Source organism: Dendrobates tinctorius, unplaced genomic scaffold (genome assembly GCF_039654945.1).
Source record: "Dendrobates tinctorius isolate UK_male_01 unplaced genomic scaffold, ASM3965494v1 ptg000016l, whole genome shotgun sequence".
Taxonomy (NCBI): domain Eukaryota; kingdom Metazoa; phylum Chordata; class Amphibia; order Anura; family Dendrobatidae; genus Dendrobates; species Dendrobates tinctorius.
Window position 1 is genome coordinate 19,660,040 of NW_027361684.1, and position 27,859 is coordinate 19,687,898.

Genomic DNA, 27,859 nt, shown 5'->3' on the forward strand with positions numbered 1-27,859 from the left:
TGCGGGAGAAAATGAGATATCGCATAGAAAATTGCTGTTAGCTCCTTTACATTAGAGGAGGTCTCTATTTCATCATTACGCCACCAGCCTTGTACCATGTGCTCCTCTAGATGGGCCCCCCAACCTAAGGGGCTGGCATCCGTGGTGAGTATTTTGGAGGGAGTCACCCACCATTGCACTCCCTTCGATAAATTGGAAGGATTTAACCACCATTTTAGGGATTCAACCACCTCGGGCGATAGGGACATCTTCCCCTCCAACCGCCCCTGCAGTCTGTTTGCTGCAGAATAGCCCACTCTAGTTTTCTGGAGTGGAACTGGGCCCATTGCACCGCTGGAATGCACGATATCAGGGACCCCAGCAAGGACATACCCTGTCTCAATGATATTACAGGTCTTCCTGTAGTATTCCGTATCTTATTGATTATGGCTATTACTTTGGCGTGTGGCAGAAAACATTCCTCAGTTACGGAGTCTACTTGCAGGCCTAGAAACCTCTGACAGGTTACTGGTTCTAGCCTGGACTTCTCCCAGTTAATTAGCCAGCCTAGTGTTTTTAGGGATGAGATAATCTTAGCTATTCTGGCTTCGCACTGTGAAACAGAGTTTCCTACTATGAGTAGGTCGTCTAAGTAAGGGATAACTAGGGTGTCATTCAGCCTTACATACGACATCACCTCCAGCATCAATTTTGTAAATACCCGAGGAGCCATGGATAGTCCGAATGGCATTGCCGCAAACTGGAAATGTTGAATCCGACCTTTGAACCAGACTGCTACCCGCAGGAACCTCTGGTGCCCATGATATATGGGAAGATGGTAATAGGCGTCCTTTAGGTCCAAGACTGCCATATAACACCTGGGGAACAAAAGCTTTATTGCAGACTTTATCGACTCCATTTTAAACGACCTCAGCTTTAAGAAGGTATTAAGCCTCTTTAAATTTATTATGGTCCTAAAAGAGCCATCCGGTTTTGGTACTAAAAATAGAGGAGAATAAAAGCCCATTCCTATTTCGCCCTCTGGGACCTCTACTAGGACCTGTTTAGTTAGCAGTACTGCAATCTCCATCTCCAGTGCTTCCTGCTGTGTTCGGGACTTCATAGAAGTCAATAGAAAGGAGTTCGGTGGATGCCGAACAAATTCTAATTTTAGGCCTGATGACACAATATTTATGGCCCATGGGTTTGATGTCACCTTCTCCCATTGGCGGCTGAATTTTAATAGCCTGCCACCTACCGGTGTAATGGTTTTATCGGGATCTGTCTCCCCTGAAGGGACGTTTCCCGAATAGATTGCCCCTTTGTTTGGAGTCCTTATTTCCCCAGCGGTCCTGGGGTCTAAAGTCCTTCTTTTTACCGAACGGCGGATTCCTGTAGGCCCTCCTGTTAAACGGAACATACGGGTTAGGAAAACCCTTCTTCCTCTCCCCCGCTTTTGTCAAAATCTCATCCAGTTCCGTGCCAAACAGGTACTTACCCTGGCAGGGTATAGCACACAGTCTAGTCTTTGTTTGTGTGTCTCCTTTCCACCCCTTCAACCATAAGGCCCGCCTGCCTGCATTGGTCAGTCCTGCCGCTCTAGCCGATAACCGTAGAGAGTCCGCGGAGGAGTCGGAGAGGAAGGCCGCTGCTCCCTTAATGAGGGGCATAGAGGAAAGAGTCTATTTCTAGCTACTCCATTCTTAATATTGTCCTCTAAGTCATTCAGCCACACCAACATTGATCTTGCCGTGCACGTGGCTGCTATTGCGGGCTTAAAGGCTGCCGTACATGCTTCCCAAGATCTTTTAAGGAATGTATCGGTTTTACGATCCAAAGAATCAGCCAAAGTTCCCGAATCCTCTACCGGCAAGGAGGATCTACGAGAGGTAGAGGCCACTGCCGCATCCACCTTGGGGGCTCTCGACCAGGCTGTTAACTCCTCATCGTCAAAGGGGTACTTACGCTTTGACGTTAAGGGGAGGAAGGTTCTCTGACATTGTTTCTCCCACTCCCTTTTAACTAGCTCTTTTACAGCTGCGACCACTGGGAATGCCTGGACCTTTCTACGGGAAATACCCGCAAACATTATGTCTTGAGGGGTCTTGGGGTCCTTACTCTCTGGCAACCCCATGGTATTTCGGACAGACTTCACTAAATTACTGACACTGTCCGTGGGGAAACACATCTGGTCCTCGTCCTCTGAGGAAAGGTATTCCTGGGACCTATCGGAATCTAGTTCCCCGGTTCTTGACGGCGACTTTGACGCCAGCGAGACTCCTCCTCTTGGCGAACATATTTCTCTCACGGAGGAGTGACCCCCCAAACTACTGGAACCGCCTAAGGCCCGTAGCTCCTCTCTTATCATCGCCCGGATATCCTCCTTCTTTCGTGAGGATTCCTCCTGTAAGGCCTCCTCAATACACGATTGGCATAATCTCTTAGGGTGGCCGTCTGGGAGGGGCTGAGAACACAAGGCACACTCTCTATGTTTCGCCTTCTCCGTTCTTTTAGCCTAAAGGGGGTATGGACCAGAAAGAGAAGGCCATCAATTATTTATTCTGACCAAAAAACACTCACCCGTGAGTTTCGTCAGCAAACTACCGGCTGCGGTGTCCGCGACCCAGGCTGAGGCGAGGCATGGGACGACTTCTTTTCTTTGCGTTTTTTCTCTAAGGGCTCATCTTGCCTGGAAGGTCCACTAGATTCCTTCCTGGAGCTGCCACTTTTTCTGGTGCTACTGCTTCTCCTTGTAGCACTGCTCTGTCTACTGCCATGTGCGGATTCCACTGGCTGACCTAACGGGAGCGAAGCTGGGTCATCTAAGGACGACATGACTGCGCACTAGCGCTGTGTCTGTGGCTTCCTATTAAAGCCTTTGCTATAGCTGCTCCTCTCTCTTTTTTTTTTTTTTTGTCCACCATTTTTTTTTTTCCTCTTACTGCGCATGCGCGGGCGTTGTCCCGCGGTCTCTGCCTTCTGTCCTGACCCCGGAAGTCCTCTTACCACTTCCGGGTTGCCTCTCCTGGGGAACGCTCGGTCACAGCGATTAGTGATGCGGCCGGCGATGCCCACCGCGCATCTGCGCCCCGCCATCAACGCACAGGGTCCTCCTCACCTTAACCCCTGCCGCAGGTATGACTCCCGGTGGCGCTGCTCAGCACGCACGCTCGAGCTCTTCTGCCTTTCGGGGGGGGCGCGCGGCCCAGTATGCCCAAATGGCGTTTGTAATGCGCCTGCCCCCTCGAGGGGGGGTATAGCCATGTCCCCAGTGAGCCTTGGCACCACTGTCACCTCCGGCCTCACCTGCATTACCAGCTCTGGGGGGGGATACACCTCTCCGCCCGACGCTGCCTCCAGTCCTGGGGCCCCTGCTGCTCATATTCTGTACGCAGGCGGCTACCAGACCAGGAATCCTCTTCTGCGGGTTCCTTTCCAGGAACAGGAAACCAAACTGATGGAGCGAGGGGGACCGCCCCATTTATCTCTCTGTAGGTTTCCTGTTTCGGGGGCGGATCCCGTCTCTCAGTGGGTGCTGTCGTGGCGAAGAGGAAAAAAGGGACCACCCCCCAGTCGGCACACGTGCCTACAGTACATATACATAACCAGGAGCAGTATGATTTGCTGATTCTTAAAAAACCTTCTGAAAAGCAATAATTTATGTGTTGATTTGCTGCTACAGTTAAGACTATGTTACAGTAAGCAGTATGATAACACATTAACAGTAACTTCTAGTTAACATACTTAAAAGAGAGCGTCCCCACATGTACATAGTCCGTATTAGAATATAAAGAACATTCTTCATGCTGATCTGAGTTTTAATAATTTATTTAAGAACATTAACATAGCAATAATGACTTTTTAAAGACAAACTTCACATTTTAACACCAAATCAGTTATAGTCAACATACAATAGTAGGCAGCATGAATTATACAAGGTTTTCCATTCACATAATGAGAAAAATTAATAATTCTGCTTGTATTCTGCTAGCAGTGCATTATGGAAAGACAATGGATGGTACACAGTTAAGACCCCGATGTCACATTACTCACATATGAGTAAAGTTCGGCTTCTCTCTGACGCACTCTTCTTGACTGATAGGTCTTTCCTTATAAACACACAGGAAGATAGAGACCTGTGAGTCTAGGGAAGCGGGGTAAGGCGAAGCCAACTTGGGACCTCCTGCCCCTTGGACTTGTTATACAAGTTGGATGGTCCTCAATCATTTCAAAGTATGTTTGGTCTCTCCAGTAAAACATATCTGGCTGCAACAACAACCGATGTCTGATCAATGCTGCCTGTAGTTCTGAATCAGCTGACAGGTTCATTTTAACATAACCATAGCACATTCAACATATAACCGGTGAGGACATACAGTACATGTTATAGGGCTTAACACAGGCTAATAAAATGGACTTTATTTAATCTCAAAGTAAATTCATGTATATATTTTATAGTCAAAAATTAGCCAAAGAAATATTTCATCAGGTAGGAAAATATTCCCTTTTTCACCATATATACCACAATAGAATAGTATTCCTAGCCAAAAGAAGTGGTTATTTAAAACTTAACATTTAATAGTTAATTTTTAAGAGGTTATTGCCTCCATATAAACATGTGTACATATTCCCCACACAAGACAAATTCCATTAAAATAGCTAACAACCTCACTCCCTGTTTAGGAGATATAATGTATCAAATGCAATTGCTTCCTGTCTGGGAAGATCAATTCAAGAGAAAAATACAGATTTCAGTAATTTCACCATATACATCAATAGACTTATCTCCTCCACCGCATTCAAAAGGAAACCAGTCCCAAATGGGAAAAACAAGCAAATCTGATAATCACATTTAAGGAGAAAAAGGAACATTCTCACCATTTGTTGTGGTTGTCCTTCATATCAATTTTCTCTCCCATAGTAAAAAGAAGAGCCTGGAGTTCAGCATTTTCCCTGTCAGTCCCTGCGTTTTTGAATGACCCTGGTCCCCAAAAGCTCCTGCCCTTACAAGGGCTGTCCACAGCTGGCCCTCTCACCTAACCAGCCCTGGACAGACCCTGTTTGCCTCCCGACGCGTTTCTTCAATATAATGAGTCATCAGGGGAATGGCACCTATAGTCGGGAACAACTGGGCAGCATGTCCTTTCATATAGAACAAGAGGCAGTGGTCAGTCAAAAACGCAGGGACCCATTTGGGACTGGTTTCCTTTTGAATGCGGTGGAGGAGATAAGTCTATTGATGTATATGGTGAAATTACTGAAATCTGCATTTTTCTCTTGAATTGATCTTCCCAGACAGGGAGCAATTGCAATTGATACATTATATCTCCTAAACAGGGAGTGAGGTAGTTAGCTATTTTAATGGAATTTGTCTTGTGTGGGGAATATGTACACATGTTTTTATGGAGTCATTAACCTCTTCTTAAAAATTATCAATTACAAATGTTAAGTTTTAAAAATCCACTTCTTTTGGCTAGGAATAATATATTTTATAGGCAATAGGTAAATAACAATGAGCAGCAGTCATTAGGATATAGTCTTGGCTATTATTTTATGGGGTAATGAAAGCAGCGTAGAGGCTGTACAGGACTCGGGGTTTCGCCATACAACACTCCATCTAGTGCAGAGACCTGTGCACAAATAAGTGCTGGATCTTCATTTCGGAGCCGTCATTCTTCCTGTTAGGCTGCAGATACTCTGTGTTCTTTGGCAAGTGATTTACTTTGCCCTCCATGAGCACTGCCTGTTGTTTATGCTGTAATGGGGCTGATTTACTAAAACAGTGTAATTTTTAGATCGTGCAAACATATATTGGACAGCCATTAAAATGCTGCAAATCTATCAATGAGGCTCATGTAGAATAATTCAACCGGTGTATTTTCAGACTGCACTTCCTAAGTTTACACCATCTATTAGTTGGCTTACTTTGCTGGTGTCAGCATTTAGGCCACCCCCTTTTTTTCCAACAAGCCTCACCCCTGTAAATTATGACTCTTTAAAAGATTTAGAAAAAAGTTTCTACACCACATAGTAAATGTGATATGAGGCACATAAGTCTGTTTTTAGAGTAGATTAAACCAGACGTTGGTGCATTTAGCTTAGTAAACTTCTCCAGTGTTTCTGTACAATTTCTCTACATGAAATGGGAGGAGATTGGAGGTACAGTTACACCCCATGCACTTTTTTGGGAGCTAGAGTTGAGCAAAAAGATCTGCAGGATCCTGTTCCAGCAGCTTCATCAGTAGTCCGCTGCTGTCGGACCAGAGCAGGGGAAACCTCCTCCTACTTGCTGATACGCTCGACTCCTTAGTAGATTCAGTGCAAGGTCATGTGTGCACTGCGCCACAATGATGATATTGCACCAGGCCTGCAAAGCAGAAGAGTCACTGGGAATAATGGCAAAGGAGAAGGTTCACATGGCACAAATCCATCAGCTATCAAACTACCAACATGGCCAATGAACCTGGGTCCTGAAAAGCATTTTTCTCAACTCTAATAAGTGCCCTATGACAGTTCCATTAAAAAAATTACAAGGAGCGTTCTATCAATGTGGAAGGAAAGTCGGCCAGACTCCACCAGTGATTGTCTATGACAATGAGAGTACATGAGGTGTGGACAGATTCAGCCTTCATATTCACAGATTCGATTCTGCCAGTGATCTCCACCTTCCAGCAACCGTCTCAGTACTCCGGAGGCAGTAAGCATCAAGCGCCCTACACCATTCAAAGCTGCTGACAAAACCCGCAGAAGCTCCCTGACAGAGAAAACATTACATAAATATCAGAAATCCAACAAACACTCTTAATTTTACACAATTGTGAAATATTTTCAAGCAATAAAATCAAAACAGTAATGAAATCTAAATGAACAAGTGATTACAGACAACTTCCCTTTAAGTTTGTGTTATGAATCTGTTTCTTACCTCTTAAGAGGGTATTTTTGTTTTGAAAGCACATTATATGGAAAAATGCTTTTCTAACACAGTTTAAGTAAAACCCAAAAAATAATCCCATAATAACGACTATCTGAATATCTCCGAACACTAACTGCCATTTCTAAACACCATAGAAAATAATATGGGCATGTTCACATGCATAAAATCAGCTACTAATGCTAAGGATCAATTTGGGGACACAGAGACAGTTGCACCATGTCAAAAATTATTGGGTTGCCAAATTTCAAAAGAAAAAAATGATTACCGGTACTTTTTTCTTTTGAAATTGTGCACTCATAAGGAAGCATTAACTGAAGTTCGAAAGCAGTGCACATTCAGGTCGGATACCTAGGATCCAGGGCAAGCGCCATTTTGAACTGAATGCCACAGACTCACTGACCCACAACTCTTCACCCTCAAGGCCTTACTTATTCCTAAAGATTTGTAAACTTAATAATGTCCCTAAAAACAACATTGAAATTGGAAACTTCTTTCATCATTTTCACATTGTTTTATATTAATCCTACTTCCTGACCTGATCACTTTCTTTGGTCCCAGGCACTGGAAGTCACAGCTCATGGAATATAAGCCATAGAAGGTGGCCTTTATATTCAGACTGCCAAACAGATCGCGAGGGTTCAGCTTGTACACATCAAATGTGATTCGTGCAATATCCTGACTGTTCTTTGGTTTCTCTTGTTTCAAGGAATAAGATATCACTCCCTATGAGAAAGACAGGGTATTTATTAGTGATTGGCAAACGTGCTCAGATAACATCTTAGCCGAGCATACTCGGGTGTTATCCGAGTACCTTTGGCAAGCTCGTATATTATGTTGAAGTCCCCGCAGCTGAATGATTTGCGGTTGTTAGACAGCCTCAACATATGTGAGAATTTCCTAGCAAACAAGTAATCTCCGCATGTGTTCAGGTTGTCTAAAAGCTGCAAATCATGCAGCTGCAGGGACTGAAACATAATATACGAGCATGCCCAAGATAGTCAAATAACACCCTACAGGTACGGACTGGTCCTGAAATTCAGCCCTGGCGTTTGAAATCACACAGGCCCATGCTGTCAATGTCCCCAAGCACCAGATGGGATATATTACTAATATTACCCCAGATGGAAGAAAGAAAGACTTACTACAAGACCAATATTTCTAATGATATCCGTGGCCTGCTGGGGTAAGTGAAGGAGTCAGTGTTACGGGCTGGTGGAACGCACCAAATATAATAGTAGGTGCGTTCGCAGCCCGGGGTCCACCGTGCAGAGGTGGTAAACTGCTGCTTAGTACTGGTGGATGTATATAGCGGTATACAAAGGTCATACGTGGGTTAACATCACCCGGTGTGAACAGGAGCGGTCTCTGTTACGTCACAAAGCCGCAGTACAGCGAAACTTAAATGCCGGAGTCTGTTAGAACTCACAAAGCTTGGCAAGGGGGCGCTCAGAATGTGGTCACAGAACTCTGCCCCAAGGACACAGGGTCAGAGTCCCTCTAGAACTTCTGAGCATGTGGAGTAGTGTTGAGCACGTGCACCATGGCGTGTAGAGCCAGCGGTGGACACAGATTTTAGTCTCTGACTCAGCCTCTACCTACACCTAGACCTGGGCGCTTGACAGGCTAGGCTGCACAACACATGCATACCAAGGGTAGGGGTTTCCAATGAGTCATTCACCAGAGACATTCATACATGCATACAACACTCACTCCACATGGTCTAATCTTTGTCTATACTAGCGCATGGCCACGCGGCCATGCGACTCTTTTATAGCAGCGTCCTTCAGGGACCTTCCTGATGTTCCTGATGGTCCAATCCGAGATGGACAAGGACCTGAGCATGTGACCTCCGATCTCCAATGAGAGATTGTCCCACAGGCATGCTCAGTGGACCGAAAGGAGGACTTAGTCCCTGGAGTAGCTCGCTGCTGACCAGCCTGCGTTGCTATAGCTGGACCAGAGCGGGCAGCAGCAACTAAACCTAAAGAGCTGGTCTGAGCAGAGCGCCTGGATTGACGAGTCTGCTGAGCAGCCTCCTGTGCGGCCGGAGAGGAATGGGAGACTGCTGAATGCAAGGCTCGGGATTCCTGCTGTGCAGCGACCGGAACCCGACGCCTAACAGTTAGCAACTTTGTGTTTCGTCACAACTCTTAACAGTATGGGTGTCTTGAGAACATTGATTCTGTTAACAAAGTAACAGACAAGGTGGCCCATGACCAGACAGGCCCTTTTGGCATTTTCCAGAATTGCCAGGTGGTCAGTCCGGCCCTGACACCCGAGCATGCTCGGATAACGTGTTATCTGAGTACATTCACTCATCGCTAGTATTTATAGTTAATGGTTCAATAAGGCTGTAAATTGTCTCAGGTCGCAATATTCACAAAAAAACAACCTTTTTTGGATTCCATTTTTGTCCTCTTTCCAAAACCATAATAACAGAGCCATCTTCAAGGGTGTCAAAGAATTCTTCTGAATCCAGTAAGGTTCCATCATCCTCCAATATTAAAGTCACAATACCGGTTAGAAAGAGGGCATCCATCGCCTGGCAGAGGAGAAAAAGTAACTGATATGTAAAAAGTCAAAATTATTCATCATGTACAAAAATGTTTAAAAACCATATCTTTTATTGGTGCTTTATTTGGAAGACACTGAATTGTCTGAGATAACACTTCATGTTTCTGCTATGAATCCATATTTATTGCTTGGACCTTACGTTTCTGAGTTATAGATGTGTCCACAGCAAGGATCTATACACTGAGTGCAGATTAGGAAGCAGAGTGGGCGCTCCGCAACACATTTTCACAGAATGGGGCAGTCAATGTAATGTACGGCAGACTTGTTTTGGAATGTGAAGCTCTTTCTCGGACCACATTGACTACACAAATCCTGCATAAAGAACTAAGCATGTTGCCCAATTTACCCCTTTATGGATGTGTCCAACTTTGTGTTTGTGTTTCCATTTGTTACACTCCTTTTTCCAATAGACCTAACTTTTTTTTTTTATTTTTCAGGCGTCACAGACATATGGAGATTGGTTGTAGATTTGAATGACACCATTCATTTTACCATACAGGGTAAGGAAAAATGGCAAAAAATAATTCCAAGTGAGGAAAAATGCTGAAAAAAATCTGCAATTCCAACATTTTTTGGTGGGTGTTTATTTTTTCAATCTTTAAGGCAATCTGTCAGGTGATTGTTGGGCAGCCCTTTCAGGATATGTAACTATTTCTTTACGTGGCCCAATTGTGTTCCTGTGAACCCAAGAAAACTGTATTGCTTCATGCTGCAAGTCAAGCATATGTAAATTGCAAATTAATAATAATCACCCCTTCCCCCACCCATATTCCCGCCCACCCCTCTGCACTGACATCACTGATCAAGTCAGACTGCCATATGCCCAAGGATCATATCGCAATCCTCAGACTGGCTGTCTGCTCTCCTGACCTGAGACTAAGGGTGGTTTCACATTAGCGTTTACGGCCGCAGGCTGCGCACGGCCGTGGTTAAGCCCCACCCCCTGCAGCGCCTCCGCCGGTAGCTCCGCCTACGGGCGCATGACGCTGCATGTGTCCCCTATCTTTAGCACTGGGGACACAGGCCGTGCGCAGGTATTGGGTTTGGCGGCGCAAGCGTCCTTTTGACGGTGCGCCGACCAGCACCAAACGCAACCTGTTGCAATTTGGTGCGCTCGGCACACCGTCAAAAGGACGCATGCGCCGCCAAACGCATACATGCGCACGGCCTGCATCCCCAGTACTAAATATAGGGGACGCAGGACACATGCAGCGTCATGCGCCCGTATGCGGAGCTACCGGCGGAGGCGCGGCATGGGGCGGGGCTTAGCGGCGGCCGTGCGCAGCCCGACACTGCGGCCGTAAACGCTAATGTGAAATTAGCCTAACAGCTGCATGGAAATACATGCAGTCAAGAGAGTATTAGGCAAGTCTGAGGATTGCGATATGATCCTCCAGCGAGTAACTCAGCAGTCTGACTGAATCAGTGATTATGGGGAGAGGTAGGAGTGAATATTCATTTCACATTTACATACGCTTAACTTGCCGGTTCTCATGTAAATGCTAAATGAATATTCACCCCTTAGGGGGCCGTCACACTAAGCGAGATCGCTAAAGCGTCACCGATTTTGTGACACAGCAGCGATATTGCTAGCGATATCGCTATGTGTGATACTTACCTCCGACCGGCTCCCCCGCTGGTTATCGCTGATCACGCGAGAACGTTTCTCGTCGGCCACTTCCTGCTGGCGCCGACGAGCGATGCGTGGACGCGGGCGGGAGGACGTCTTCATCGCCGCGACTGACAGGTAAGTAATGACCGCCAACCGCTGCTATGTCGCTGGTGAGATCTGCTTGTTTGGCAGCTCACTAGCGACCATTTAGCGATGCACCAGCGATCCTGACCGGGTCGTATCGTTGTCGGGATCGCTAGTGCATCGCTAAATGTGACGGTACCCTTACCCTGCCCATAATCCACCCCTCTGCACCAGTGTCACTGATTCAGTCAGACTGCTGAGTTACTCACCGGAGGATCCATTGCAATTCTCAGACTCGCCGTCTTCTCACCTGACAGCGTGACAGCATGTATTTCTATGCAGTTGTCAGTCTCCGGTCAGGAGAGCAGACGGCTAGTCTGAGGATTGCGATATGACCCTCGGGCATATGGCAGTCTGACTGGATCAGTGACTCCAGTGCAGAGGGGTGAGCGGGATTATGGGTGGTTGAAGGGGAGAATATTCGTTTTCCATTTACATATGGTTGACTTGCCGGCATAAGACGATAAATTTGTCCAGGGCTTATTTCAGGATACTATTAGTACAATACACAACACAACAATCATCTGCCAGATTCTATTTAATTCTGCCAGTAAAAGTGACCTGACAGCTAGTATAGTTATTTACTATTTTAATGGTGAAAAAAATTCTGAACTTTGTAAAAAAAATTTTTTATATTTTTTAAAGCCGAAGTAGATGAATAGCAGCGGCATTGATTATATTACCCAACTATTTATTCATACAACAAGAGTAGGTAGAAACAGGAGGAGTGACCATTACTCTTTAAGGGTGTTTCAGTTTACTTTTTTTATATATAATGTATTAATTTGCATATAATAATCTCTTTTATTTATATAGCGCCAACAAATTCCACAGCGCTTTACATACATTATCATTGCTGACCCAGATGAGGCTCACAATCTAAATTCCCTATCAGTATGTCTTTTTGTTATGTGGGAGAAAACCGGAGAACCCGGAGGAAGCCCACACAAACACGAAGAGAACATATAGACTCCTTGCAGATGTTTTCCTTGGTGGGATTTGAATCCAGGACCCCAGTGCAGCAAGGCTGCAGTGCTAACCGCTGAGCCATATGATTACAATGACATTATTTAGCATAACTGTAGCATTATCAATTACTATCTAATAGCTATTAGATGTATCAAAATCATTCCTGTGACCCCCTCGGACGCCTGTTATCTGGAGTCCGTCGTTGACGGTAGCTTTTCTCTAACGTCTGTGCATTCACTCAAGATATAAATTGACCAGAAAAAAATCTGCAACTGCCAAATCCACATACAGATTTTTTGCTGGGGATTTGCCACTGGTTTAACCCTATGATTTAACCCAGATTTCTTATGCAGCATGTGGATAACACACAGGTGGCCCAACGCCACATTCAGACGTCATTGATTTATATCAGTGTTGGGTCAGTATGTCATATTTTACTATCAGTTTTTCATCAGTGATTTTATGAAAAAAAAAAATTGCAAAAATGTTCCTATTCATTGCAATATTAATATGTGGACAGCACATACATGTAATCCATGTCCTGTCCGGGACTTTTCACGGACTCGTAGACTTGTATAGGATCAGCATCGGACTGGCCCACCGGAGAACCGGTGGATTCTCCGGTGGGCCCTGGCATCTGGTGGGCCCTGGCACCTGCAGGCATACAGGGCCAGCAGTTGCCTAGGGCCCCCGCTGCTCCAGGGGCCCCAGCCAGTGGTGTGTCCACACCATGCAGCTGCTATGGGGGCCCCTGCCAGCAGAGCAGCAGCGGGTGTCAGGAGGCAGGAGCCCCTGTCCCCGCTGCTAAAGAGAAATGAATATTCACTGCGAAGCAGTGAATATCATTTCAGGTCTCCACCCCCAGAGGCCCCGCCCCCAGCCCAGTAAGCCGCTCTGCAGACTACAGCTGTAAATCAGGGCCGGCGCCGCCCTCAGTCCTCTCTGCTCCTGGCTCACAGACAGTGCGCGATGACGTCACTACATCGCGCACCCGCTGTGTGTCTGGCAGAGGGGGCAGCTCCTGACACTGAAGCCGGGATCAGCGTGGGAGCGAGGAGGAGAGGTGAGTATTGTGTTTTGTTTTGTTTTTTTATCTCTCTCTCTCTATCTATCTATCTATCTATGTCTCTATATATCTCTCTCTCTCTATCTCTCTTATATCTATCTATCTTTCTATCTCTATCTATTATCTATATCTATCTATCTCTATCTATCTCTATCTATTATCTATATCTATCTATTTCTATATCTATCTCTCGCTCTATCTTTATATCTGTCTTTCTATCTCTACATCTATCTTTCTATCTATCTCTATATCTATCTTTATCTATATCTATTATGTCTATCTATCTAGCTATCTCTATTATCTATATCTACCTATCTCTATATCTTTCTATCTTACTCTATCTTTATATCTATCTGTTATCTCTATATTTATTATCTATCTTTATCTATCTATCTCTATCTATTATCTATATCTATCTCTATATCTATTTATCGATCTCTGTATCTATCTCTCTATATCTATCTATCTCTCTATCTACCGCTCTCTCTATCTCTATCTATCTTTATATCTATATCTATCTATCTCTATATCTATCTATTATCTCTATATCTATCTATCTCTATATCTGTTTCTCTCAATATCTATCTCTATATCTCTCTCTCTATAGCTATCTATATATTATCTCTATATCTATCTATCTATCTATCTATCTATCTATCTATCTATATATTATCTCTATATCTATCTATCTCTATCTATCTATCTCTATATCTATCTATCTCTATATCTATCTGTTATCTCTATATCCATATCTATCTCTATATCTATCTATCTCTATATCTATCTTTCTATCTAACACTATATCTCTATATCTATCTCTATATCTCATTACCTATCTATCTCTATCTCTCTCTCTTTATCTATCTATTGATCTATCCATCTATCTCTATATCTATCTCTATATCTATCTATTACATCTATCTATTATCTCTATTATCTATATCTATCTATCCATCTATCTATCTAGCTATCTCTATCTATCTCTATATCTCTCTCTATATCTATCTATCTATCTTTCTAACTCTATCTGTCTATCTCTATACATATCTCTATATCTAGCTATTATCTCTATATCTATCTCTATATCTATCTGTCTCTATATCTATCTCTATATCTATCTATCTATATCTATTATCTCTCTATCTCTATATATATCTCTATATCTATTTTTGTTTATAGCTATCTATATATTTATTTATCTCTATATCTATATTATTATTATTATTATTATTATTATATCTGTATATCTCTATCTATTATCTATCTCTATCTATATATCTATCTCTCTATATCTTTCTATCTATAGCTATGTATCTCTATATCTATCTATCTATCCATTATCTATTTTCTATCTATCTCTATATCTATCTACCTATCGATCTATCTATCTATCTATATTTCTTTCTATATCTATCTTTATATCTATCTCTATCTATCTCTATCTATCTCTATGAATCTTTCTATCTATATCTATCCATTATCTACTTTCTATCCATTATCTACTATCTATCTCTATATCTATCTATTTCTACATCTATCTTTCTATCTATATCTATCTAACTCTATATCTATATATCTATATAGCATTATACCCTATGAGGGGGTGCATTATTCCCTATGAGGGGGGCAGCATTATACCCTATGAGGAGGCAGCATTATACCCTATGAGGAGGGCAGCATTATACCCTATGAGGGGGGTAGTATTATACCTTATGAGGAGGGCAGCATTATTCCCTATGAGGGGGGCAGTATTATACCCTATGAGGAGGCAGCATTATACCCTATGAGGAGGGCAGTATTATACCCTATGAGGGGGCAGCATTATACCCTATGAGGAGGCAGCATTATTCCCTATGAGGGGGCAGCATTATACCCTATGAGGAGGCAGCATTATACCCTATGAGGAGGCAGCATTATACCCTATGAGGAGGCAGCATTATACCCTATGAGGAGGCAGCATTATACCCTACGAGGAGGGCAGCATTATTCCCTATGACGGGGTGCATTATTCCCTATGAGGGGGCAGCATTATACCCTATGAGGAGGCAGCATTATTCCCTATGAGGGGGCAGCATTATACCCTATGAGGAGGCAGCATTATACCCTATGAGGAGGCAGCATTATACCCTATGAGGAGGCAGTATTATACCCTATGAGGAGGCAGCATTATACCCTACGAGGAGGGCAGCATTATTCCCTATGACGGGGTGCATTATTCCCTATGAGGGGGGCAGTATTATACCCTATGAGGGGGGCAGTATTATACCCTATGAGGGGGCAGCATTATACCCTATGAGGAGGCAGCATTATTCCCTATGAGGGGGGCAGTATTATACCCTATGAGGAGGGCAGCATTATACCCTACGAGGAGGCAGCATTATTCCCTATGAGGGGGTGCATTATTCCCTATGAGGGGGGCAGTATTATACCCTATGAGGGGGGCAGTATTATACCCTATGAGGGGGTGCATTATACCCTATGAGGGGGTGCATTATACCCTATGAGGGGGGCAGTATTATATTCTATGAGGGGTCTACATTATATTCTATGAGGGGGCTGCTTTATATTCTATGAGGGGGCTACCCCAACTCCTGCTACATAATTAAGACATGTACAACCTTATATTATACCCGGATATTAGAGTGTTTTACCGCACAATTGGTGGTCTGGTATTTAACTCTATGCAGCTACATAGTGGGCCCCAAGAATGATTTTCTCTGGTGGGCCCAAGGTGTTCCAGTCCGACGCTGTATAGGATGTTTCAATCTAAACACAGACATATTTTTTATTTTTTTGCAAACACACGGGGCCTGATTCATAACAGCGTTTACAAAAGAATTCTGGTATAAAAAGCTTTGAAAAGTAGCAATATTTTGGCACAACTGAAGGCTGTAAGAAAATTTTGCGACTTCTTGAATTCTCACACTATGATTGCCTATCTTTGACAAAGTGGGTGTAGGTGGGGTAGGACAGAGGCGTGGTGATTTCCACTCATCAAATTCATGAGTGGAAGTGTCTACTATGCCATAAATTTTACTCCAAGTTCGGGAGTAAGATTTATGGAGAGGAGCACACTGAGGCGTTCATCAATCATCAGATGCTCCGTGGGAGCCTCATACTCCAATCATTAGCACTGGCGTGAAGATCGCCAGTATTGAAAATTGGAAAAGATCAAAGACGTGTGTAAAACACTACAGATTATAATGGGTACGTGTTCTATCCATGAAAACCACAGACGTGCATGAAAAAGGGCAACTGAATGAGGACTAAAACATCTGTAACTCACCTTTGCTATGAGCTCTCGCAGGGTGCCAGCAGTTACTCCTTTACGTACAGATCGGTCATGACTACAAACACGGAAGGGTCTCTGTGGTGGTGCAGAGGCTGTCTTCACTCTCCGGGTTATCTCTAACCCTACAGATGACACTGACCTAGAAAACACAAGTATAATACATTGGTCAATAATTACACTTTATGGGATCTGGTAGGAGAAGTAATTGTTAGGAACGGCAGAACGCACTAAATAAATTAATAAAGTGCGTTCGCCGCTCGGGGTCCACCGTGCAGTAGGTGTTATAATCGCTGCTAAACTATGGCAGACACGCTATATGGCGGTATAATGCGCTCGGGTTCAACGTCACCCGATGAGCGCGGAGCGGACTCTGTTAAACTCACAGAGGCGCTGTAACGAAAACATACAAGTATGCACTGAGCCAGTTAGACTTCACCGGACTCAGTGAAATTGCACGCACGGTATCTGGTCACAGGACACAGTTCCAAGACAGGGGACGATATCCGTCTAGACCTACCGTGCGTGCGGCGTTGCTGCTGCAGACGCTGGTAAATGCTGCTACATGCAGCGCGGCGGCAGACACAGCCGCTAGGCGATGGTGCCTTGAGAGGCATGACACCACCGGACGCTAGTGTAGAGGTGCGGTGTGCACAGTGGCCTAAGGCTTGCCACTGACTGGCGCGGACTCTAACTATAGTTCCCTATCCACATGCGTAATATCAGAGGGAGGGGAATCTTAATGAGTCAGTCACCAGAATCATACATCCATCACCATTCACACATCTAGCAAGAATAGCCTATACTAGCGCATGACCGAGCGGCCATGCGGACCTACATTTTATGCAGGGGTGGCATTTATGTACATGTAATCAAAGTACATGTATCTAAGTACGCTGGCAATTATAACATGGCAGTTAGACAGGGCAGGAGACAGGTAAGACAAATAAATATATCTCTTCCCTGTACATTTGGGCAACCCCAAATAGTTACCATATGCATTTGTATAATTTATATCCTGGCCGCTGCATTTATACACATCCACCGCCCTGGTATTAACTCTCTACACTCCGTCCATATTGGCCCCTCACTCCTTTCCTCTCCTATGTATAGCACTCACGCTCTTTTCACTTTGCTAAATTCCACAGATCCATTCAGTCCCACCATTCAACATCAGAGATGCTCTCACAAATCACTTAACCATCTGCTCACTCTTTCTATCCTCCTTCTCCTAGTCGCAGGAGACATTGCTCCCAACCCTGGTCCCTCATGTTATAGAAAGTCAAACCCCCCAACTGCTACTCTCAGAAACCCCTCTAATCTTATTAATATTCCCTGCATGCCATCTGTCTCTCTTAATTGTGCACTTTGGAATTCTCGCTCAGTGTGTAACAAACTCTCCTTCATTAATGACTTTTTCCATTCTAATTCTCTTAACCTCCTGGCTCTTACTGAAACCTGGATTCAGCAGTCAGACACTACCACTGCTGCTGCTCTTTCATACGGGGGACTACACTTCTCTCATACCCCAAGATCAGACAATAGAGCAGGTGGAGGCGTTGGTCTGCTCCTATCATCAAAATGTACCTTTCAGGTTATCCCTCAAGTACCCTCACTTGTCTTTCCTTCTTTTGAGGTCCATGCCGTCAGACTCTACACCCCCTTCTCCATGCGAGTGGCGGTGGTATATCGTCCTCCCGGCCCCTCCCATCAGTTCCTGGATCATTTTGCCACTTGGCTTCCACATTTTCTCTCCTGTGACATCCCTACCCTCATCATGGGCGATTTCAACATCCCCATTGCTCTTCCACTCTCCCCATCTGCTACTCACCTTTTATCTCTAACCTCCTCGTTTGGCCTTTTGCAGCTTACTAATTCTCCAACGCATGAAGACGGGAACTCCCTCGACTTGGTCTCCTCTCGGCTTTGTGCAGTGGATGATTTTGCAAACTCCCCTCTCCCGCTCTCTGACCACAACCTTCTTTCATTCTCTATCAAGAACTGCCAGGCTGCTCAGGTCACCCCCACTGCCCATATTTATAGAAACATACAGGCCATTAACACCCAGAAACTTATGAAGAACTTGCACACTTCATTGGCCCCTATCTCCTCCATTTCATGTCTTGATTCTGCATTGAAGCATTACAATGAAATACTTCAAAGTGCCCTGGATGAATTTGCTCCTCCTATACATAGAACAGCACAACACAGACGGCAACAACCCTGGCACACCCTGCAAACACGTTTCCTGCAGCGGTGCTCCAGGTGCACCGAACGTTTGTGGAGAAAATCCAACCTACCCGAAGATTTCATCCATTCTAAGTTTATGCTTCGAACATACAACACTGCCCTTCACCTCTCAAAACAAACCTATTTCAACACCCTCATCACCTCACTGTCCAATAACCCTAAACGTCTCTTTGACACTTTTCATTCTCTATTCAACCCAAGAGTGCAGGCCCCTACCACGGAGCTTCGAGCTGACGATCTGGCCAATTACATCAAAGAAAAAATTGGGAGATAATTTCCTGTCGGATCTAGTCAATCACCTCATACCATGCACTGTCCTCCCTCCCCCACTGCATCTAGCTCACTCTCTGACTTTGAACCAGTCACAGAAGAAGTAAGCAGGCTTCTTGCATCTTCTCGCCCAACCACTTGCACCAGTGACCCATTTCCGTCACATCTACTCCAGACCCTTTCCCCTGCTGTCACTCCTCACCTAACTAAAATATTTAACCCCTCTCTCTCTTCTGGTATCTTTCCCTCCTCATTTAAGCATGCCATCATACATCCACTACTTAAAAAACCATCCCTCGACCAAAACTGTGCCGCTAACTATAGACCTGTTTCTAATCTTCCCTTCATCTCTAAACTCCTGGAACGCCTGGTCCACGCCCGTCTTATCCGCTATCTCTCAGAAAACTCTCTTCTCGACCCTCTCCAATCCGGTTTCTGCTCTTTACATTCTACTGAAGCTGCCCCCACTAATGTCTCTAATGATCTACTAACAGCTAAATCAAATGGTCATTACTCCATGCTAATTCTCTTGGATCTCTCTGCAGCATTCGACACTGTGGATCATCAGCTCCTCCTCACTATGCTCCGTTCCATTGGCCTCAAGGACACCGTTCTCTCCTGGTTCTCCTCCTATCTCTCTGACCGCTCCTTTACTGTATCTTTTGCTGGCTCCACCACCTCTCATCTTCCCCTTACTGTTGGGGTTCTTCAAGGATCAGTCCTAGGCTCCCTCCTCTTCTCTTTGTATACTGCCCCTATTGGTCAAACAATCAGTAGATTTGGTTTCCAGTACCATCTCTATGCTGACGACACCCAATTATATGCTTCTTCTCCTGACATCACGCCAGCCTTTCTAGAAAACACCGGCAATTGTCTAAACGCTGTGTCTAACATCATGTCCTCACTATATCTGAAACTGAACCTGTCAAAGACTGAACTCCTTGTGTTTCCTCCCTCTACTAATGTACCTATACCCGACATTGCCATTTCTGTGTGTGGTTCTACTATTACTCCCCAGCAACATGCCCACTGTCTTGGGGTCATACTTGACTCTGAGCTTTCCTTTGTCCCCCACATCCGATCACTGGCTCGCTCTTGTTATCTGCACCTCAAAAAGATTTCTAGAATTCGACCTTTTCTTACTTTTGACTCTGCAAAAACTCTTACTGTTTCTCTTATTCATTCTCGTCTCGACTATTGTAACTCCCTCCTAATCGGTCTCCCTCTTACCAAACTCTCCCCCCTCCAATCTGTCTTGAATGCAGCTGCCAGGATCATATTCCTCACCAATCATTACACCGATGCCTATACGTTGTGCCAGTCATTACACTGGCTACCCATCCACTCCAGAATCCAGTACAAACTTAATACCCTCACCCACAAAGCCCTCCATGGCTCAGCACCACCCTACATCTCCTCCCTTGTTTCAGTATACCATCCTACCCGTGCCCTCCGTTCTGCTGATGACCTGAGGTTAGCATCCTCAATAATCAGAACCTCCCACTCCCGTCTTCAAGACTATACACATGCTGCGCCAATTCTTTGGAATGCACTTCCCAGGTCAATACGATTAGTCCCCAATCCCCACAATTTTAAGCGTGCCCTGAAAACGCATTTATTCAGACTGGCCTATCGCCTCAACATATTAACCTAATCTATCCCTGTGTGGCACAGCCAAAAGTTTTTTACCATAACCAGGTTCCCCGCATCATGTTCCCACATGCTTTATGCATCCATTAGCCCTCTGCATCCGTACTGTTACACACTTAACATTATGGCTGGTCCATACAATCAAGGCAACTGTTACCACTCACCTTTCGTGTCTCCCCTTTTTTCCTCATAGATTGTAAGCTTGCGAGCAGGGCCCTCATTCCTCTTGGTATCTGTTATGATCTATGTGATTATTGTTATGCTGTAATGTATATTGTCTGTACAAGTCCCCTCTGAAATGTAAAGTGCTGCGGAATATGTCAGCGTTATAGGAATAACATTTATTATTATTATTATATTTTATAGTCGTGCGGGACCTTCCAGATCTCTGATATGGACCAATGAGATCAGGAGAAGGACCTGAGCATGTGACTCCCGATCTCCAATGAGAGATCGTCTCGTGAGCATGCTCAGTAGAGCGGCGGAGGGACTTAGCCTCTGGAGCGATTTGCTGCTGAGCAGTCTGCATTGCTATTACTGACCCAAAAGTGGCAGCAACAGCCAGACCCATAGAGCAGGTCTGGGCAGAGCGTCTGTGACACTGGGATTGCTGAGCAATCTCCTCTGTGGTCGATAAATAATGGGAGGCTCTTGACTCCTGCTGTGTAGCCGCAGGAATCCGATGCCTAACAGTAATTCAGCTAAGACATATGATTACATAACTTTGCAGACGTGGACCTTAGGAAGGTACATGGGTTTGGATGAGCCAGAAGTGGACCTTAGGGAGGCACATGGGTTTGTACAAGCCAGAAGTGGACCTTAGGGAGGCACATGGGGTTGGACAGGCCAGAAGTGGACCTTAGGGAGGCACATGAGTTTGGATAGGCCAGAAGTGAACCTTAGGGAGGCACATGGTTTTGGAAAAGCCAGAAGTGGACCTTAGGGAGGCACATGGGCTTGGACAAGCCAGAAGTGGACCTTAGGGATGCACATGGGTTTGGACAGGCCAGTTACTTACAGCTGTCACATCAAATATACCGGATTGTATAAAAAATATAATGCACAGTCATATACTGTCACTTATCCATAGCTTCCTATTGTGCAGATGTGAACAAGTGTCCATAGCATACATTTAGAGGACTTGTATTTGGACCCATTGCATTATGATACTTAAAAGCTACTAAGGTAAAAGGTATACATTATACTTAAATGAAAGTCAGTATCAGATGGATCTATGCATTGTCTACTGTATATGATTGCATTGTAAACAATGTATACATTTGGATCTATCTGGATAAAATACTGTGACTGTGCAGCTGTAAACTTTTTACATAAATGTTTGATAGATTAATATGTATACCACGTTCCTCGGTGGGTATTGCTTCTTCCTGTAAAAAACAGGCAGATACAGACTAGCAGCCATACATAAGAAAAAAGAAAGAAAAACTGAAAGATTGCCTGAGGAAATGCCTGCTATGCAGTTAGTAAGCAAGTAGGGGTGGGTAACACTTGCCAATTGATACTGTGCTACTCCAGGAAAACAGTGTTTTCAGGTTAAAGAGACCAGCCCATTTACGTGAGAGTACCACCATTACTCAGAGAGGGCAAGTACCTCCATCAGAGTGGGGGGAAATAGAGGGGGGCATAGGCCAGCATCACACTAGAGAGAAATACGGACGAGTGAGAGGCATAAAAACCATGCATTGCACACGGACCAATGATTCTCTATGGGGTAGCTCCCATCAGCCGTATATTTCTCGCGCATATTTTACGGTACGTGCCAATCGCAGCATGCTGCGATTGTCAGCGTATTCCGGCCGAAATACGCTAATGCAAGTCTATGGATGCGCAAAAAAAAAGCATTACACACGGACCAGATGGGTGACTTGCGAGAAAAACGTACCCGGTGTCCTTTAAAAAAGCAGGCAATTCAGTGCGCGATACAGTAAAATCACACTGACATGTTAAATAAAGAAACAAAAGAATTGATATATACACACCTAGAATACATATATATATATATGAATGTCATTGAGACACATATATATATAAATTTATATTTCATAGAGTTCTACATAGCAGAATAGCCGCTAATTCAATTGCCGGCTTCTGTAAAATCAATACGAAACCCGACATGAAATGACACATGGTTCACATACAGTAAACCGTTTCATTTCATGTATGTTTTTATATGTGCCTGACTAATAATTAAATTAGGGTTTGTGTGTAAAATTTGGGACGTCTAGGTGTTAAATTTAGGGGTTAATTCGTTGGAAAAAAATGCGTGGGCTCTCGCGGCAAAATCGCAACCAGAGAGGTAAAGCAGGTGAGTGAGGGCAGATTTTAATAGCCTTGAGAGAGACCTTTGTTTTTGGCCCCCCCGGCTACAAAAATCTGCCCCCTGACACCCCAGAAAAGGCGCATCTATAAGATGCGCCTTTTCTGGCACTTATCCTCTCTATTCCCATTGCCCTGTAGCGGTGGCTAGTGGGTTATTATGAATGGATTAATGTCACCATTCGATTGCAAGGTGACATTAAGCCGATTAATAATGGAGAGGTGTCAATTAGACACTTATCCATTATTAACCCTAGACTATTAAATGGTTAAAAAACACACACAGACATTAATTAAAAATTATTTTAATGAAGTAAAGACACCTAGTTTTTGACAAGATTTATTGCTCTGGTAATCCAAAAATAAACCATCGACCTGTAACAAAAATAAAACAAAAAAACAACCATATCCTTACCTCTCCGCTGCTCAGTCAGGTCCCCCGCTGCAATCCATCAGAAAGGGTTAAGTGGTTTACACAGGGACTGGAGCTAATGCGACCAGCCCCATGTAAACCACTGCCAGAATGAATTATTTCACCTCTGCGCAGCCTCCCTGGCTGCCCGGAGATGAACTTATTATCATGGGAAAGTTTCTGCATTTTTTCCCATGCTCATTAGTTCACCTCAGGTCAGCCAGGGGACTCCGCGCAGCCTGAGTGACATCAGCGGGAGTCCCCGGCTGACCTGAGGTGAGCTGATGAGCGTGGGAAAAAATGCAGAAACTTTACCACGCTAATTATTTCATCTCCAGGCAGCCAGTGAGGCTGCACAGAGCTGAAGTAATTCATTCTGAAGTAGTTTACAGTGGGGCTGGTTGCATTAGTACTGATCCTCATTGTAAACTATTTAACCCCTTGTGAAGGATTACAGCATGGGACATGACTGAACGGCGGAAAGGTAAGGATATTGTTGATTTTTTATGTTTTTTTGCAGATCATGGCTTTATTTTGGTATAGCAGAGTAATAAAAATTGGTCAAAAACTTGGTGACTTTATTTCATTAAAAGACTTTTTCATTAATGTCTGTGTGTGTTTTTTAACCCTTTCATAGTCTAGGGATAATAATGGATCGGTGTCTTATTGACACCTCTCCATTATTAATCGGCTTAATGTCACCTTGCAATCGAATGGTGACATTAATCCATTCATAATAACCCACTAGCCACCGCTACAGGGCAATGGGAATAGAGAGGATACGTGCCAGAAAAGGCACATCTTATAGATGTGCCTTTTCTGGGGTGTCTGGGGGCAGATTTTTGTAGCCGGGGGGGGGGCAAAAACAATGGTCCCTTTCAATGCTATTAAAATCTGCCCTCACTCACTTGCTTTACCTCTCTAGTTGACAAATTACCGCGGGAGCCCACGCAATTTTTTACAAAGAAATAACTCCTTAAATAAACACCTACACCTCCCAAATTTTACACACAAACCCTCATCTAATTACTAGTGAAAGACATATAAAAAAACAAGAAATTAAATAGTTAACTGTATGTAAACCATGTGTCATTTCATGTCGGGTTTTGGAATGATTTTAATGAAGCCGGCAAATGTTTCAGTGGCTATTGGCTATCTAGAACTATATGAAATAAAAAAAAATATATATATACTGTATATGTCTCTATAGCATGTGTATATATATAAATATACAGTATATATATGCATTCTATGTGTCTATATATATTCCTTCATTTCTGTTTGAGAACCTGTCATTGGGCTCCATTATATGTCCATTTTGCAAACCGGCGAGAAATTCTCGTCATGCGGACGCCATACGGATTAGATACGGATGCTTACATGCGCAAAATACGCGGCCACACCTTGAAAACAGATGACATACGTATCACTATTTAGGGACCATTTCTCCGTATTACGGCCGTAAAATACGGACCGTATTTTTATAAGTCAAGTGTGACTCCAGCCATAGTCATATTTCTGTAAGTGGAGAATGTGCCCACTGACAGCGCAAGGATTAGCTGTCATATGGGTGAAGATTTTCCATAGTAGAGGGGAGCGTATTAACCTATTATTAACTGTGAGGATGGCCACATCAGTATATTTCGAGTGCTGTGTCCTTATTGTTGGACTATCAAAGATGGCAGGAGACTAGTTTCTGTGTGTGATGGACTGATATGTGGCAAGTGAGTGAGTAGGTCACAAGGTAGCTCAAATTGCCAGAAAAGACCTACTGCAGGGCACAGTTACAAAGAGAAGTAACTGTGAGAAGTGGATGTGACTGGCACAGTGACAGGGCCACTTACTTGGCTTCTTGTTGTGGTTGTGATAAAACACAGTTTTGTTCTGCTGCAGCTTTGCTAGTCTTCTCAATAATTCGCTCCTGCTATGAAGTCCTGAATATTCATGCGCTCCAGATATCTCCACTCCCCACATCTGATTGCCAGTTTTTGACTATCTATAAATGATTTTATCAAGCTATAGCAAAAAGCTCAGTAAGTGACCCAGCACTAAAATCAGGGTCTCTGTCCCATTTGTATGCTGCCCACAGTTTGAGAAGCATAAACCTGGTGTCAGAGTCAATTCAAAGCTATCTTTCCTTTTCCACATGGCCTAATGTTGGCACATAGACATCCCACTGCCCGTCACTGTCTGTATATCAGAGGGACATATGCTTGTTTATGCCATAAATGGACACCTATGTTAACTACATGTTAGGTCGGACAGCTGCTGTTTCCTATGTTTTGACAACAAAATACAGAAAATAACGAAGTACAGCTAAAACGATATCAATAACTAGATACTAGACATGGTGTTATTATCTTAATTATTGTCACATAAAGCAGTAACATACAGTGGGGCAAAAAAGTATTTAGTCAGTCAGCAATAGTGCAAGTTCCACCACTTAAAAAGATGAGAGGCGTCTGTAATTTACATCATAGGTAGACCTCAACTATGGGAGACAAACTGAGAAAAAAAAATCCAGAAAATCACATTGTCTGTTTTTTTTCATTTTATTTGCATATTATGGTGGAAAATAAGTATTTGGTCAGAAACAAGCAATCAAGATTTCTGGCTCTCACAGACCTGTAACTTCTTCTTTAAGAGTCTCCTCTTTCCTCCACTCATTACCTGTAGTAATGGCACCTGTTTAAACTTGTTATCAGTATAAAAAGACACCTGTGCACACCCTCAAACAGTCTGACTCCAAACTCCACTATGGTGAAGACCAAAGAGCTGTCAAGGGACACCAGAAACAAAATTGTAGCCCTGCACCAGGCTGGGAAGACTGAATCTGCAATAGTCAACCAGCTTGGAGTGAAGAAATCAACTGTGGGAGCAATAATTAGAAAATGGAAGATATACAAGACCACTGATAATCTCCCTCGATCTGGTGCTCCACGCAAAATCCCACCCCGTGGGGTCAGAATGATCACAAGAACGGTGAGCAAAAATCCCAGAACCACGCGGGGGGACCTAGTGAATGAACTGCAGAGAGCTGGGACCAATGTAACAAGGCCTACCATAAGTAACACACTACGCCACCATGGACTCAGATCCTCCAGTGCCAGACGTGTCCCACTGCTTAAGCCTGTACATGTCCGGGCCCGTCTGAAGTTTGCTAGAGAGCATTTGGATGATCCAGAGGAGTTTTGGGAGAATGTCCTATGGTCTGATGAAACCAAACTGGAACTGTTTGGTAGAAACACAACTTGTCGTGTTTGGAGGAAAAAGAATACTGAGTTGCATCCATCAAACACCATACCTACTGTAAAGCATGGTGGTGGAAACATCATGCTTTGGGGCTGTTTCTCTGCAAAGGGGCCAGGACGACTGATCCGGGTACATGAAAGAATGAATGGGGCCATGTATCATGACATTTTGAGTGAAAACCTCCTTCCATCAGCAAGGGCATTGAAGATGAAACGTGGCTGGGTCTTTCAACATGACAATGATCCAAAGCACACCGCCAGGGCAACGAAGGAGTGGCTTCGTAAGAAGCATTTCAAGGTCCTGGAGTGGCCTAGCCAGTCTCCAGATCTCAACCCTATAGAAAACCTTTGGAGGGAGTTGAAAGTCCGTGTTGCCAAGCGAAAAGCCAAAAACATCACTGCTCTAGAGGAGATCTGCATGGAGGAATGGGCCAACATACCAACAACAGTGTGTGGCAACCTAGTGAAGACTTACAGAAAACGTTTGACCTCTGTCATTGCCAACAAAGGATATATCACAAAGTATTGAGATGAAATTTTGTTTCTGACCAAATACTTATTTTCCACCATAATATGCAAATAAAATGAGAAAAAAACAGACAATGTGATTTTCTGGATTTTTTTTTCTCAGTTTGTCTCCCATAGTTGAGGTCTACCTATGATGTAAATTACAGACGCCTCTCATCTTTTTAAGTGGTGGAACTTGCACTATTGCTGACTGACTAAATACTTTTTTGCCCCACTGTATACGGTAACCCATGTACTAAGATCAAAAGACAAGAAAATATACAGAAATCACATAAAATACTGAATAAAAACTTGCTTGGGCCCTTATGAAAAATCACTAACAAGAGCCCCACAACTATCACGCATAAATTATATGTCTGATCTAGAGGGTTCAGCAAATATCCAGCTTACCATTAAAGAAACCAGACACAAGAGACAGATTTTACATAACAGTTGACCAACAAATTACAAACCTGAAAGCCCCAGCACCGATGTTAGATATAAACTCCATTACGACCCACTGACAGAAGTACAGGCCCTGCTTCTTTGCAGCCCAGTGATTTTTCAGTAAAATGTCATGGACTATGAAACTTTCCAGCAGACAAACACAGGAGT

General features: G+C 43.9%; 1 protein-coding gene across 1 annotated transcript; it reads right to left on the reverse strand.

Moving 5' to 3' along the window:
* Positions 1-5,357: 5,357 nt before the first annotated feature.
* On the reverse strand, positions 5,358-27,859 carry CIDEB (cell death inducing DFFA like effector b). The gene is made up of 5 exons (XM_073565549.1): positions 27,718-27,859; positions 16,565-16,709; positions 9,306-9,455; positions 7,449-7,636; positions 5,358-6,733 (listed from the first exon to the last, which is right to left on the reverse strand). The coding sequence occupies exons 1-5, from the start codon at positions 27,753-27,755 to the stop codon at positions 6,601-6,603; spliced, it is 654 nt and encodes a 217-aa protein (XP_073421650.1). The 5' UTR covers positions 27,756-27,859; the 3' UTR covers positions 5,358-6,600.